The sequence below is a fragment of the Galeopterus variegatus genome, unplaced genomic scaffold, assembly GCF_000696425.1.
Source record: "Galeopterus variegatus unplaced genomic scaffold, G_variegatus-3.0.2 Scaffold6809, whole genome shotgun sequence".
In the NCBI taxonomy this organism is placed as follows: domain Eukaryota; kingdom Metazoa; phylum Chordata; class Mammalia; order Dermoptera; family Cynocephalidae; genus Galeopterus; species Galeopterus variegatus.
Window position 1 is genome coordinate 87,143 of NW_007732920.1, and position 13,653 is coordinate 100,795.

At 54.6% G+C, this 13,653-nt stretch overlaps 3 protein-coding genes across 5 annotated transcripts in view; all 3 read left to right on the forward strand.

The window, feature by feature from the left end:
* Positions 1 to 3,469, forward strand: part of IL11 (interleukin 11) — a 4,420-nt gene extending 951 nt beyond the window's left edge. Inside the window, exons 2-5 of one of the 2 annotated variants that reach the window (XM_008591282.1) lie at positions 745 to 917; positions 1,132 to 1,218; positions 1,340 to 1,501; positions 2,842 to 3,469. In XM_008591282.1, the coding sequence (XP_008589504.1) occupies positions 745 to 917; positions 1,132 to 1,218; positions 1,340 to 1,501; positions 2,842 to 3,012 (593 nt within the window). In that variant the 3' untranslated portion in view covers positions 3,013 to 3,469. The remainder of the gene's footprint in view (positions 1 to 744; positions 918 to 1,131; positions 1,219 to 1,339; positions 1,502 to 2,841) is intronic. The other variant, XM_008591283.1, reaches the window with a different exon arrangement.
* Positions 3,470 to 5,618: 2,149 nt separating this feature from the next.
* On the forward strand, positions 5,619 to 9,546 carry FAM71E2 (family with sequence similarity 71, member E2). The gene is made up of 9 exons (XM_008591298.1): positions 5,619 to 5,768; positions 5,952 to 6,106; positions 6,185 to 6,448; positions 6,878 to 6,902; positions 7,033 to 7,122; positions 7,202 to 7,305; positions 7,399 to 7,451; positions 7,553 to 7,629; positions 7,834 to 9,546. Exons 1-9 carry the CDS (start codon positions 5,619 to 5,621, stop codon positions 9,544 to 9,546), a joined length of 2,631 nt encoding a protein of 876 aa, XP_008589520.1.
* Positions 9,519 to 13,653, forward strand: part of LOC103606739 (cytochrome c oxidase subunit 6B2) — a 5,546-nt gene continuing 1,411 nt past the window's right edge. The window contains exons 1-3 of one of the 2 annotated variants that reach the window (XM_008591288.1): positions 9,519 to 9,533; positions 12,003 to 12,089; positions 12,772 to 12,901. In XM_008591288.1, the coding sequence (XP_008589510.1) occupies positions 12,790 to 12,901 (112 nt within the window). In that variant the 5' untranslated portion in view covers positions 9,519 to 9,533; positions 12,003 to 12,089; positions 12,772 to 12,789. Of the gene's footprint in view, positions 9,534 to 12,002; positions 12,090 to 12,599; positions 12,681 to 12,771; positions 12,902 to 13,653 lie in introns of those variants that run through there. The other variant, XM_008591287.1, reaches the window with a different exon arrangement.

The following is a 13,653-nucleotide window of genomic DNA, read 5'->3' on the forward strand; positions in this document are numbered from 1 at the left end:
CGGCCCGGGGTGCGCTGATTGGCTGGCGGTGGGGAGGTGGGCGGGGCTGCTGGGGGATGGGCGGAGTGGGAGGAGCGCGCCGGAGCCCCCGCGCCCGCGGACGCCCGCCGCCGGCCCTTGCTCCCGCGCTCCGGACTGTGCCGGCTTCTCTGCCTCTTTCCGCGCAGGTGTGCTCCGGGGTCATCCCGGGCACTGCGGCCAGGCCTTCCGCGGCCCACCGTAGCGGGGCTCCCGAGCGGAGGGATGTGCGGGGGTCTCCCAGGGAAGGCGCCAGTGCCTCCGGGTTTCAGTCCTGGTGGCTGGCTCCTTCGCCTGCTCCCAGTCCAGCTCAGGCTCCCGGGGCCCAGGGAGGGGGCAGGTTCTGGCCTGTGCCTCCCCCCTCATGCCCCGCCCCGGGGCCCAGATTCCGGCGTCCGGGGGCGGACGGGAGACGCCCGGCCCGTCTACCCGCCCCGGGCCGCGTCTGCTCTGACGGGCGGGGCAGCCAGAGCCGGGGAGGGAGAGGGAAGCCCGCTAGGGCCCTGCGACTTGCCCCGGGCGCTTCACCGTGGGACTCAAGACCTCCAGCTCTTCTTCCCTCAGACCCAGGAGTCCGGGGCCCCAGCCCCTGCCCCCTGAGATTCAGTCCAGATCTTTTCCTCCCTCAGACCCTTGCTCCCTCAGACCCAGGAGTCCGGGCCCCCAGCCCCTTCTACCGCAGGCCCAGGAGTCCAGCCCGAGCTCACTGCCTCCTCCCGCTCCCAGGTGTTTGCCGCCTGGTCCTGGTCGTGCTGAGCCTGTGGCCAAATAGAGCTGTTGCCCCTGGCCCACCTCCTGGCCTCCCTCGAGCTTCGCCAGACCCTCGGGCTGAGCTGGACAGTGCTGTCCTCCTGACCCGCTCCCTCCTGGCGGACACTCGGCAGCTGGCCGCACAGCTGGTAGGAGACACTGGAGGGGATGGCTGGTTGCAGGACAGAGAATGACAGAGATGGAGAATTACTAAGGGGAGAGGTGTCTGTGGATAAGCCACCTGGAAGGCTTCTGGGCTCCCAGGGTGGCAGAGTCAGGGGAGGAAGGAGTTGAGACCTGAGGTAGGGGTGGAGAGAGACCCAAGGCTGGATAGGGTTGCCCTCACAGCTTCTTTTCCACCAGAGAGACAAATTCCCAGCTGACGGGGACCACAATCTGGATTCCCTACCCACCTTGGCCATGAGTGCAGGGGCACTGGGAGCCCTACAGGTAAGGGCAGGGGAGTATGTTGGAAGGAAAGGTGAGAGTTGGGCAGTGAAGAGGGTGGGAGAATGGGGGCCAGTGTGGGCATGTACTGGGTGTTCTCTGACACCCCTGCCCCAATCCCCAGCTTCCGGGTGTGCTGACCAGGCTGCGAGCTGACTTGCTGTCCTACCTGCGGCACGTGCAGTGGCTGCGCCGGGCAGGCGGCCCCTCCTTGAAGACCCTGGAGCCAGAGCTGGGTGCCCTGCAGGCCCGGTTGGACCGGCTACTGCGCCGGCTGCAGCTCCTGGTATGCCTTGGTTCTGACACCTGAAACCCCAGACCCTGGTACCTTAGACCCCAAAAACCTGTGCCCCAAAACCTTGAATCCTGAGACCCAGAACCCCAAAGTGGCCCAGGAAACCCAGACCCCAGACATGATCTCTATTCTGAGACCCTGATTCTACCTTCCCAAGATCTTGTGGCCCTGAGACCCTGAGGCCCCACACCCCAAAATCCTGCCTGGAAACTCCAAACCCTCACCCCAAGACTCTCAGATCCCATAGTCCATGATCTTGTGGCTCCCAAATCCCAGCCCCTGAGACTGTGAGAACCCAGACCCTGAGATCCTGCCCTGAAACTACAAACCTTATAACCTAAAATTCTGAGACCCAAGATCCCTACCCGCTGAAGCCCTAAGACTTGAGTATCCAAACCCTCACCCCAAGACTTGGAGACCCTGGCCCCAAGACACCAAAAACCATGAACCTCTAGATCCCAAGACCCAAGACCCAAGCCCTGAGATGCTGAGACCTCAAGGCCCAGACCCAGGTCCTAAGATGCACGACCCTAACCCAAAGCCAGCCTTGAGACCCTGGCTCCACAAATCCCAGACCTCACAAACCTAGACCATGAGATCTTTAACTACAAGATTCCAGCCCCTCTCCATACTGGCCAGCTGCAACACCCTAACTTCCAAAACCCCAGACCCAAAACCCTGAGACCAGAAGACTTCAGACCCCACCCAGTTCCTGGGCCTGACCCCAAAGATGTGGACCTCAAATTCCAGCTCAAAAGCTCAGAGATCCCAGACTTGAGACCCCAACCCTCACCCATGAGTCCCTGAGCTTGATCCTAGAGACCCCACGTCTAAGACCCCATCCCTGAGATCTTGGGCCTGATCTCAGCTATGAGCCCTCAGACACCAGACAATGTCTCTAAAATTTTAGTTCCAAGATTCTAGCCATGGGCTGCCCGGTTAGCTCAGTTGGTTAAAGTGCGGTGTTGTAACACCAAGGTCAAGGGTTTGGATCCCCATACAGGACACCCACCAAAAAAAAAAAAGGAAAGATTCTAGCCCTGACACTCTGAGAGCCTCCAGCACCAGAATCCCAGGCCTGCCTCGACAGACCTCACCTGCCACCCCCAAAACTTGGCCCTGGAAGCCCACCCTTAAGATGGCAACGTTTTCACCCCAGCATCAATTTTCTGAACTCAAGACCCTGAAGGGCTACCTGCCCAGACGTCTCATCCCACACACCAGAGACTCTGCAAATATGCAGACCAGACTTCTCCCAACCCTGATTCAGTCTTCCCCGGACCCCCACTGTACGCTCGGCTTTCTGCTAACTTTTGGTCCTCTCCTGACAGATGTCCCGCTTGGCCCTGCCCCAGGTGTCCCCAGATCCGCCAGCACCACCCCTGGCTCCCCCTGCCTCAGCCTGGGGAGGCATCAGGGCGGCCCATGCCATCCTAGGGGGGCTGCACCTGACACTTGACTGGGCTGTGCGGGGGTTGCTGCTGCTGAAGACTCGGCTGTGACCCAGGACCCAAAGTCACCATCGTCCTTCAAAGCCAGATCTTATTTATTTATTTATTTTAGTACTGGGGGCATGACAGCCAGGGGATATCCCCCCATTATCCCCCCCAGTTAGATACAGTCCTTCCAGGAGACCTAGGCCAGGTTGAAGGGGGGATCTGTGCCTTATTTATACTTATTTATTTAAGGAGTGGGGGGTGAGAGGCAGGTGGACTTATGGGTCCCTGAGGAGGAGAAAACTGGGATCCCATATTCTTGGATCTCCAAGAAATCTGTTCACAGTTGTCTTCCTGGCTCCCACCCCTCTGGGCCTGGGCAGGAGCATATATTATTTATTAAACCATTACTTTCTGAATTGGGGTGGGAGGGAGGGAAAAGAGAGGCTTGGGATTTTTGTATAAAAATGTGAGAAACCTTTATGAGACAGAGAGAAGGAATTAAATTTGTCATACATATCCACTTAAGGGTGATGTTTCTTTCTTTTTTTTTTTTTTTAAAAATGACCGGTAAGGGGATCTTAACCCTTGACTTGGTGTTGTCAGCACCACGCTCAGCCAGTGAGCGAACCGGCCATCCCTATATGGGATCCGAATCCGGGGCCTTGGTGTTATCAGCACCGCACTCTACCGAGTGAGCCATGGGCCGGCTCTAAGGGTGATGTTTCTGAGGTCTGGGGATGGACACTTGGGTCTCTGGGGCAGGAGGCAGAGGTCCTGAGTGGACAGGGCAGAGGAGGGGAGACTGGTTGGCTGCCCAGAGAGCTCTGTGGAGGCAGGGTCTGAACCTCACCTGATGCCCAGCACTTCATACATCCTCAGTAAATAATTAATGGAAGGTTCTAGAAGGTCATCCTGTGACCAATATTACCTGTACAGGACAGAGCTGCAAGCTTAAGGTCATTCATTATGGTAATGTTGACAATAGTAAATTGGAAACAAACTAAATGTCCCACAGTGGGGGATGGTTAAATAAAATATGGTACATCTGCATGATGGAATTACCACCTAGTAGTAAAAAGGGATGTTATAGGAAAGAAGACCACTTTAGACACACAAAGATATCCTGTGACATGAAACAGCAGGCTACAAAACCACTGCATGAACCCAATTTTGTTTCTCTTTCTATATATATGGATTTTCTTTTAATCCTAGACAGAAATACACTAAAATGTTGACACTGACTGTCTTAGGGTCAAAGGTGAGAGGGAGGATTGTGGGTGACTTTTATCGTTTGTGCTTGTCTGCACTTTCCAGAATTTCTACCATGATTGTATATTTTGCATGACACATTTAAAAAAATAATAAACACTATTTTTATTTATTTATTTTATTTATTTATTTTTTATAAAAAGATGACCGGTAAGGGGATCTTAACCCTTGACTTGGTGTTGTCAGCACCACGCTCAGCCAGTGAGCGAACCGGCCATCCCTATATGGGATCCGAACCCGGGGCCTTGGTGTTATCAGCACCACACTCTCCCGAGTGAGCCACAGGCCGGCCCCATAAACACTAATTTTAGAATGACAGAATATCAGGCCAGCCCGTAGCTCACTCAGGAGAGTGTGGTGCTGATAACACCAAGGCCACGGGTTCGGATCCCATATAGGGATGGCCCGTGAGCTCAATGGGTGAGCGTGGTGCTGACAACACCAAGTCAAGGGTTAAGATCCCCTTACCGGTCATTTAAAAAAAAAAAAAAAAAAAAAAAGAATGACAGAATATCAGCACCCCCCCACAAAAAAAAGCCCTTAGAAGGGGACAAGAATGATAATTAAGCCCTGCTGTGGGCCATGCTCTGAGTGTGGGCTTTTTACTTACACGATTGCCCTAGATCCTTGCATATACCCTGTTTTACAGGTGAGGGAACTGAGGTTCAGACTGGGGAGAGAGGGTAGTATCTGTTGCTCAAGATCACACAGCTAGGGAGAGACAGAACTGTGATTCTGCTGTAGGTCTAGTTCATATCAAAGCTTGAGTCCCTTCTTTACAGCTCAGTGTTCAGGAACCGTTGACATGGGCACACACAGATAATAGGGAAACGGGCTCAGTAAGTGTTTGGGTCTTACCACGGTCTAGAGAAGGGTCATTGGCAGAGCAGGGACTGTAACTCAAACCCTATGGTTAGTCATCCATTTACAATAACCCAGTCTCTCCAGGGGGTCCTGTGTTGTCATCAGTTTGGGTCTGGGGTGGTGGCTGCCCAGCCTGGGCCTGGGGTTCTGATTTGCCCATCCCAGCCCTCAAGACTTCAGGCCAAAAGAAAAAAAAAGACTCTAGGCCATATCTCCAGAGGAGAAGGGAGTCCATGGCCCCCAAAGAGTTCCCAGGAAGAGCCCTCTGTGTGTCCGATGAGGTCACAAAGCCCCTCTACTGAAGGCTCCTCCCCCAGGCTGGTACTGTCTACCCCTGCAGGGCCATGGCCAACGCCCACGTCTCCTAGCCCTGGGGAAGCTCCTCCACTCTCTGTAACAGCTGAGCTCCTGGCACCTGAGAAGCCCAAGGGGCCAAGGCCGGTGGGCTGAGGCAGGGGAGTGGGGCATGCACACTCCTGGGTTCCTGGGTCCTGGGTCCCTACATTCATACTCCACCCACCGCTTCTGCAGCCATCATGAAGCGGCTCCGGAACCTCAGGCATGTTGAACGGCTCCAGGCCCCCCCAAAGTGGGTCCCTGTTCTAGGGGAGCTGCAGAAGACCCTCCAGAAGGGCGAGTACCTGCCCCTCCGCCCGCTGCCCATGTTCGAGAGTAACTTTGTCCAGGTCCCCAGCTCACTGTGCCTTGGGGGCTGAGAGGGGCCGGAGGGTAGCAAGAACGCCTGGGTTGGGAAATTTTAAAGAGGATGGGGATTTGAGCTTCAGCAGCTGGGGGTGTGCTCAGAAGTGGGTGTTAAAAGTCTGTTGTAGAAAGGTGTGGTCCCAGCCCCTCTCCCTGGCCCCCCCCAGGTGACAAATCGAGGGGACCCTGTGTATGTACATCACAGAACCAACCGTCTGACCATGGGGGTGGCCGCCTCCCTGCCAGGCCTGATGTTGCCAGACATCCTGCTCATCGCTCGGCCCCCTGAGGGCAGGGAATGCTCCAACCTCGTCCTGACCAGGTGCCTTCATCCCTCCATCCCCAGCTGCCCTCTCCCCCACCTCATGCTCTAGCTGCCTGAGTCTCCTGCCTCCTTCAGGATGATCCCACTGGACCTCGTCCACTTCTATGTCCACAACCTGGCCACCTGGTGCCTGAAGCTGTGCCTAGTCACAGGCCGCTACTACTACCTGGAGCTCGATGCCCCAGACAACGAGGTGGGCTTCCTGTTCGACCGCTGGATCCGTCTCATCAACCTGCTTCAGAAGCCTGCCACTTCTTGGGCCCCCAGGACTCTGCAAACTCTTCCCTTGGACATGTCCCTGGCCAAAGCACCTGCCTCCACCTGGCACCTCCAGGTGAGGCCCCAGCTCCACAGATCTCAGGGGATTAGGAACCCACCATCTAGATTCAGAGGGAACTAGGACCAAGAGTCCATGCTCCAGGGTCCTCCAGGAATGGAGCTGGGGACCTGGACTCCTGGGTTTGTCAGTACCACGCTCACCCAGCGAGCTAACCGGCCATCCCTATATGGGATCCGAACCCGGGGCCTTGGTGTTATCAGCACCGCACTCTCCCGAGTGAGCCACGGGCCGGCCCTGGACTCCTGGGTTTGAAGGACAAGGGGCTGGGAGTCTGGACTCCTGGGTCTGAGGCAGAAGGGACTAGGGGTCCCAGATCCTGTATCCTGGATGGGGGGGTGGGCATAGAGGGCTGGCTGGGTAGGTAATGGAGATGTAAGATCCAGGGAGGGGTGGACCCCCCCATAACTGCCCCTCTTCCCTTTCCACAGGACCGGTCCCTCAGTGGACGTACAGGTGAGCACACTCTGCCATCCACTCCCAGGTCATGAACACAGCTCCAGCACCCAGGCTCTTTCCCCTGCTCTCCCCTGGCTGAGCCCTCCATGGGCTCCTCAGGGCCTGCTCCCATGACCTCTCACTCAAGATCCCTGACCTGTGGTCTCCTGCTCTCTTTCCAGTCACGGTTGCTGAGCCTCATAAGACACTGAAACCTCAGAAACAAAATAAGGCCAAGGTGAGCAGGCCCCAGGCTGGCCCAATGGGTGAAGGGGGGGTGCCCCTTCTCTGACTGTCCTTGCCTCACTCCCTGCCAGGCCCTCAAGCTCAGATTCAAGTCTCAGGCTGTGGGTGACTCCGTGCCTCTCATCTGGTCACAGCTGGAGCATGCTGACCCTAGGAAGAAATCCACCGAAAAGAAGTGGGCAAGGGATCTTATTGCTGGTGGGGGTTGGGAGAAGGATGGGGACCCTGGTGCAGATGCCACCAAAGTCCCATGATGTTGCTCCTACAGGTCCTACCCAGACATCTGCCCTGACAGATCTCACACCGAACTCCATGTTACTGGTAGGAGCAGCCCCCTACCCCCTCGCTCTGCCACTGTGTGTGAACTCTCTGTGGCTCTGGTCCTTTCTCCAAAGGGCTCAGACTGCTCTCTCCCTACCCAGAGAAGACCAGCATCACCATCAGGACCATCTTCAGCATCATTTCTAGCACTGTCCACCAGACACAGTCCGCTACAAAGGCCAGCTATCTACTAGGGGCAGAGGCCCAGACTCCTGGGTCTGAGGGAGGAGTGGCTGGGGGCCCTGAATCTTGGGTCTGATGGAGGAGGGGCTGGGGACCTGGACTCCTAGGTTGGATGGAGGAGGGGTTGGGTGTCTGGACTCCTGAGTCTGGGGTCTCCCTGGCTCTGAGCATGCATCTCCTCCCCTCCGTCCACCTACAGGTCTACTTGTCTGACTCTGAGGAGGTCACAGGTCAGGAACATATAATTGAGACCCCTTCTCACTGTATCTCGGGTGACGGCCCTGGATTCTTTTTTCCGGGTTCTTACGATCATTTGGATGTATGGCAGAAGGACATGGAAGACCTCATGAACCCCGATTCCAGCACTTTGTCCTCTTCCTCCTTTGGCCCAGCTTTATACCCTTCTGCTGTCTACCTGTCTGCACACTACTCCTCCTTCCCCAGGCCCAGTGAAAAGGCCAGGTCTATAGGATCCCGGCAGAGAGTGGGACCACCACCCTCCCAGAAGGCCCCATCTGTCCCTGTTACCTCTTGTAAGGCACCATTCATTGTTGACCAGTCCCAGAAGGTCCCGGCTCTCCCTGCTTCATCCCAGAGGGGTGCAGGTCTATGTGCTCCATCTCAGAAGCCTCCAGCTGTACCTAGGCCATCTCAGAAGGCCTCTGCCAAACCTACTGTTCCCCAGAAGACCCCAGCCATACCTGCCCTACCCCAGAAGATCCCACCACCACCTAAGAAGGCCCCACCTGCACCTGCTATTCTCCAGAAGACTGTATTGCCCTGTGCCCCAAAGACAGAATCTTTGTTCCTACCTACCCCATCCCAGAAGGCTCCAACCTCACCTACCCAGTGCCAGATGGTACTCAGCTCACCCACCTCATGGCAGAAGATCCCTGCCAATTCTGACGTGTTGCCAACAGGAATTCCTGGAAGGGATGTGCTCAGGAAAGGCAAGTCTAAAGAGAAACCAGAGCCAGTGGTGATGGTGGGTACCCAGAAGACTAATGTGGTAGAGACAAGGACCCAGGCAATGTCCCTAGAATTTCCCTTCACCACAACCAAGAAGTCCGAGGAGGTCCTGATTAACGGAACCCAGGAGATTACCTTCAAGGGCTTGAAAGGCAAGGGGAAGTCAGAGGACGGGACCCACAGGATGAAGGAGGAGATATCCCTACACATGCCTGGCATGAGGTCCAAGGAGGTGGAGCAGAAGGAGGAATGGGTCAAGACCCAGGAGCTGGCCATTGAGGGGCCCCCCCAGGAGCACAGCAGACCCTTCTCCATGGAGGGGCTTGCCCTTGCCAAGCTGATGATCATGGCCAACTCCAAAGAGCAGCACTTGAGATCAGGTGTGGTCTCGCTACCCTCATGGCTCTCGGTGACTTCCCAGGAATCCACCATATCTACAAGAGCCTCAGTACCCTTCGGCCCCAGCCATTTTTCCTCTCTGGAGGGCACACCAGTGGAGGTCAGGGAGCAGCCAGAGTCACATACCTGGGAAAAGGACAGGCAGCAATGGACAAAGATGGAGAAGCCATGGGATCCAGTGAGGCCTCCCAAGGTGCCCCTCCAATCTATGCCTAACTCCAGCAGCCCAAAGATAGACAATACCTCCCAGGTTCCCATCCCCCTGCTCGCCTCAAGGTGGGAGGACATCCCTCAGCCATCCCTCCCAGTTATCCCTATTTCAAGAATGGAGGCCACAGCCAGGGTGCCCCAACAGACCACAAGAATATCCCAAGAGCCCATGAGGATGCCAAACCAGCACCCTCTGGCTACAACAGAGTTATCCTCGAAAATCCTCCAACCTATGCTCTTGGAAATTGAGCATATGAGGGACAAGGCCACCAAGGCAGAGATGACAAAGGAAGAACCGGGCACCTTTAATCCTTTCTCCAGGTATTTGGGTTAGCAGCTAAGGCTTACTGTCAACTCTGTTTTCTGCCAGATAGAGACAATCCTTCCCTCCTTTCACTTTTATTCATGCACTCAATACATAGTGTCAACTATGTGCCAGGCATTTTTCTAGACAGAAATATAGCATCCAACAATGGGGGTGGGGGTAGTGGGTTGTGCTACTGGCTTCTAGTGGGTAAAGACCAGGGTTGCTGCTAAACATCCTACAATGCACAGGACTGCCCTCTACCACACCAAAGGTGGTTTAAGAAGGCCTCGCTGGGCTGGTGTTATCTGTGCAAAGACCAGAAAGAGGGGAGGGAAAAAGCCATGAGGACTTCTGGGGGAAAAGTCTCCATTAAGAAGGAACAGCCACTGCAAAATCCCTGAGGCAGGAGTGTGCATGATGTGTGGGACCAAGTGAGCTCCAGGGGATCTTGGAGCAGGAAATGCAGTCAGATGAGTAATGGGTCATCAATCATATAGGACTTAGACAATTTTAAGGACTTCGGCTTTGACACTGAGCAAACTGAAGGGTTTGAGGCAGAAGGATGGTGGAAACTGATTTATGTTTGGAAAGGGCTCTTTCTGGCTGGGGAATAGAGAATGTAGAGAGAGCAAAGGTGGAGGCTGGGAGGACAGGGAGGAGGCTGTTGCAATAAACGGGGAGATGAGATGGCAGTGACTTGGACAAGATGGGAAGGGATAGAGGTGTTGAGATGTGGTGGACTCTGGAGATACTTCGAAGGTTAAGCCAACAGATTACCTCATAGATTGGGCATGTGACGCAAGAGTAGTGACAATCGAGGATGGCTGGGAGGTTTGGGGCCTGAGAGACACAAAGAATGCAGTGAACACTGGCAGCAGACAAGAAAGATCATGAATGGAGTAGGTTTCAAGGAGATCAGGAATTCTGTTTTGGACATCTCAATGCTGAGATGTCTGGGGGAGACTTGGGGTAGGCAGTTGGATATGTGAGTCTGGAGTTTAGGGGAAGTAATTTGGAGAGTCATTGGCCTATGGATGAGTTACTTTGAGCTGTGAGACTGGAAGAGGTCACCAGCAAGCGAGTGGACAGAGAAGGGACAAAGTCCAAGGCGTTTAGAAAAAGAGGAACCAAAAGTACAGAGACAGCAGAGCAGCAAGAGACAGGGGCATCCAGAACACTACAAGAAGAAGGTGCTGAGGGACAGCGAGGGAACATACATGTCTGATGCCACGGTCGGGGAAGGAAGGCAACGATTGAGATAGGACCTCTGGATTTACCAGCGTGGAGTTGACCTGGTGGGGACAAAGACCGGACTGGAGCAGGCTAAAGAGAGTATAGAGAGGAATCAGTCAGTTACAACATGGGTGAACCTTGAAAACATTATGCTTAGTGAAAGCAGTCAGACACGAAAGGCCACATAATGTAGGATTCCATTTCTATGAGATGTCCTAAGCAAATTTGTAGAGACAGAAAGTAGATTGGTGGTTGCCAGGGACTGGGGGTGGAGTAATGTGGAGTGACTGCTAATGGGTTGGTGCTTTCTTTTAGGGTGATGAAAACATCCTAGGGGCTGGCCGGTTAGCTCAACTGGTTAGGGTGCAGCCTTATAACATCAAGGTCACAGGTTTGGATCTCCACACAAGCCGGCCACCAAAAAGAAAAAAAGTAATATATATATACATACATATATACATATATATATACATATATACATATCTATATATACATATATACATATATATATATACATATATACACACACACACACACACATATATATATATGTCTTTACATATATATATATATAAAGAAAATGCTATATACATATCTATATATACATATATATATACACATATATACACACACACACACACACACATATATATATATGTCTTTACATATATATATATATAAAGAAAATGTCCTGTAACTAGACAGAGGTGGTGGTTGCACAACATTTGTGAATATACCAAATGCCATTTTAAGGGTACACTTTAAAATGGTGACAGTGGTACTATACTATACGTATATATATGCAAAGAGGGAAATCAGAGACAAGGAATAGATAGACCAGCTCTTTCTAAGTAATTAGCTGTAAAGAGAGGAGAGACGTGGGGAGGTAGCTGGGGCAGGAAGTGGGAAAAGAGAGGGCTTCTTAACTAGTGCATTTGGTTAATGGTGTGAATGATCCAGAGTAAGGTCTGATATTAAGGTGTCAAGAGGGAGAAAGAGACATAGCAGCGCCCAGGAGGTGAAACCAGATTTCACTCTTGTTTGCCTAGAAAGCCAAGACTCATTCATTCAGCGTGGATTTATTGAGCATTTACTACTTACTGCCAGGCTCTGCCCTAGGCATGTACAACAGTGAACTAGACACACAGCAAGGCTTGTCCTGTGAACCATGCAGCTGCAACTCTTAGAGACTTAGATACCAGTCTCTCCCTGCCAGTCCCCCAAAGCCCTCTCTGACTTTCTCCCTCCAGCATGCAACGTTCCCAGCACTTTCAGTAGCAGGTTGCAGGTGACTAAACCTCAGTTGGCAAACTGTTCTGAGAAGCCCAGCTTGTCAGGTACCTCTTGAGACCCTGAAGACCTGCCTTAGACCTGGCTCTGGGAGGGGTTGGGAAGGTCCCGGGAACCTAAACCCCACCCTCCTCTTTCGTCTTCTTCTACAGGCCCCCAGGGTGCTGTGCACCCCTACTGTAAGAAACAGAGTCCTGAAAAGGCCGGGTGTGATGGGGGCTTTTTCCTCCCTGGTAGAGACTACCGCTATCTATACATTTATATACTGGGGGGCGGGGGGCGGGGGAGAGCCTGCGGGAAAGCTCAATTTCGCAGAGATTAAAAGTCTAAGTCTGAGACTCAGCCAAAGTTCCGCCGCCGTGCCTATGTGTGAGCGCAAGCCCCGAGGGGCCTTCGGGCAGAAGCAGGGAGGAGGGAGCGGGGTCTCCACCGACTCCACTCCGCGCTCCAGAATGGTCCCTGCAGCGCAACGGCTCCCATTGGCTGGGGCTCCGGGGGTCCCAGCCAATCTGGCCAGGGGGTCTTATTTTTCCTGACCTGGGTGGGACCCCCCAGACTCAGAAGCACGGGCACCTCGGGAACCACAAGCACAGCTGACCCAGAGACGCGTTGACATAAGTCTGGTGAAGGAAGAACGGGTACGGTTTAGCGATGGAGGTCAAAAGCGGGTTGCGGGTCAAAGCGAGGGGCACCTCCTAGACCCCACGGAGCCCCACTCCCGCCCCACAGGATCTGTCTCTTCCGTGGATGTTGGATGTTGAAGCCCAGAAGCCCCCCAATGGGAAGTGGTGGACGCCGCCCTTCGACCCGCGCTTCCCCAACCAGAATCAGACCCGTAACTGCTACCAGAACTTTCTGGGTGAGACCTGGTGGGAGAGGGTAGTGGGGAGTAGGGTGAGTTACGAGGGAAGGCAGGAAGGGACAAACCCCACCTGAAGACCCTAGGAGACCGTTGAGGTGGGAGGCGGGAGCAGAGGCCGAAAGGGGCGGGGCCTGGCCTGGTGGGTGGTGGGACCGAGTCACGAAGGGAGGGACAAGGGGTAAGGGCGTGGTCTGTCGTGGGGGCGGGGCCTGAAGAAGATGGAACGGGGCCTTATCTGGAGGGGGCGGGACCGAGACCGGGAGTGGACGGGCGGGACGAGTCAAGAAAGAACTGGGCTTAGCAAGAGGGAGAAGGGACCGAGTCGTGAAGTGCCGGGCCCCATCCTGGAGGGTTTGGGGCCAAGTCATGGAGGGACGGTGCGAGGGAGGTAGGGTGGGGCCTGGCCGGGAGTAGCGAGGCCTGGTTTGGAGGGGGTGGGACCGAGCTGGGAGGGACGATGCGAGGGAAAGATGGAGCCTAACTGGGATGAGCGGAGTCTAGAGTGGATGGGGTGGGGCTTTGTCTGTAGATGGCGGGACCGGGAGGGGAGGGGAGGGGAAGAGAGAGGGAAGGGAGGGGGAGGAAAGAGAGAGCGAAGGGAGGGGAGGGGAGGGGCAGGTAAAGACTGGGCTAGGCTGGGACCGGGGAGGGACCAAGTCATGGAGAGGCGGGACCTGTCCTGGTGTGAACGCGACTTGCGGCGGGACCCCACCCCGCCCCGCCCACCCCGTCCCCCCCCATTGCAACCC

Bases quoted from the DNA above. Each gene is read 5' to 3' on its own strand.
- FAM71E2 (XM_008591298.1), top strand. From the start codon at position 5,619: ATGAAGCGGCTCCGGAACCTCAGGCATGTTGAACGGCTCCAGGCCCCC. The intron at 7,452-7,552 runs GTAGGAGCAGCC...CTCCCTACCCAG, and splicing joins CACCGAACTCCATGTTACTG to AGAAGACCAGCATCACCATC. The intron at 7,630-7,833 runs GCCAGCTATCTA...GTCCACCTACAG, and splicing joins AGACACAGTCCGCTACAAAG to GTCTACTTGTCTGACTCTGA.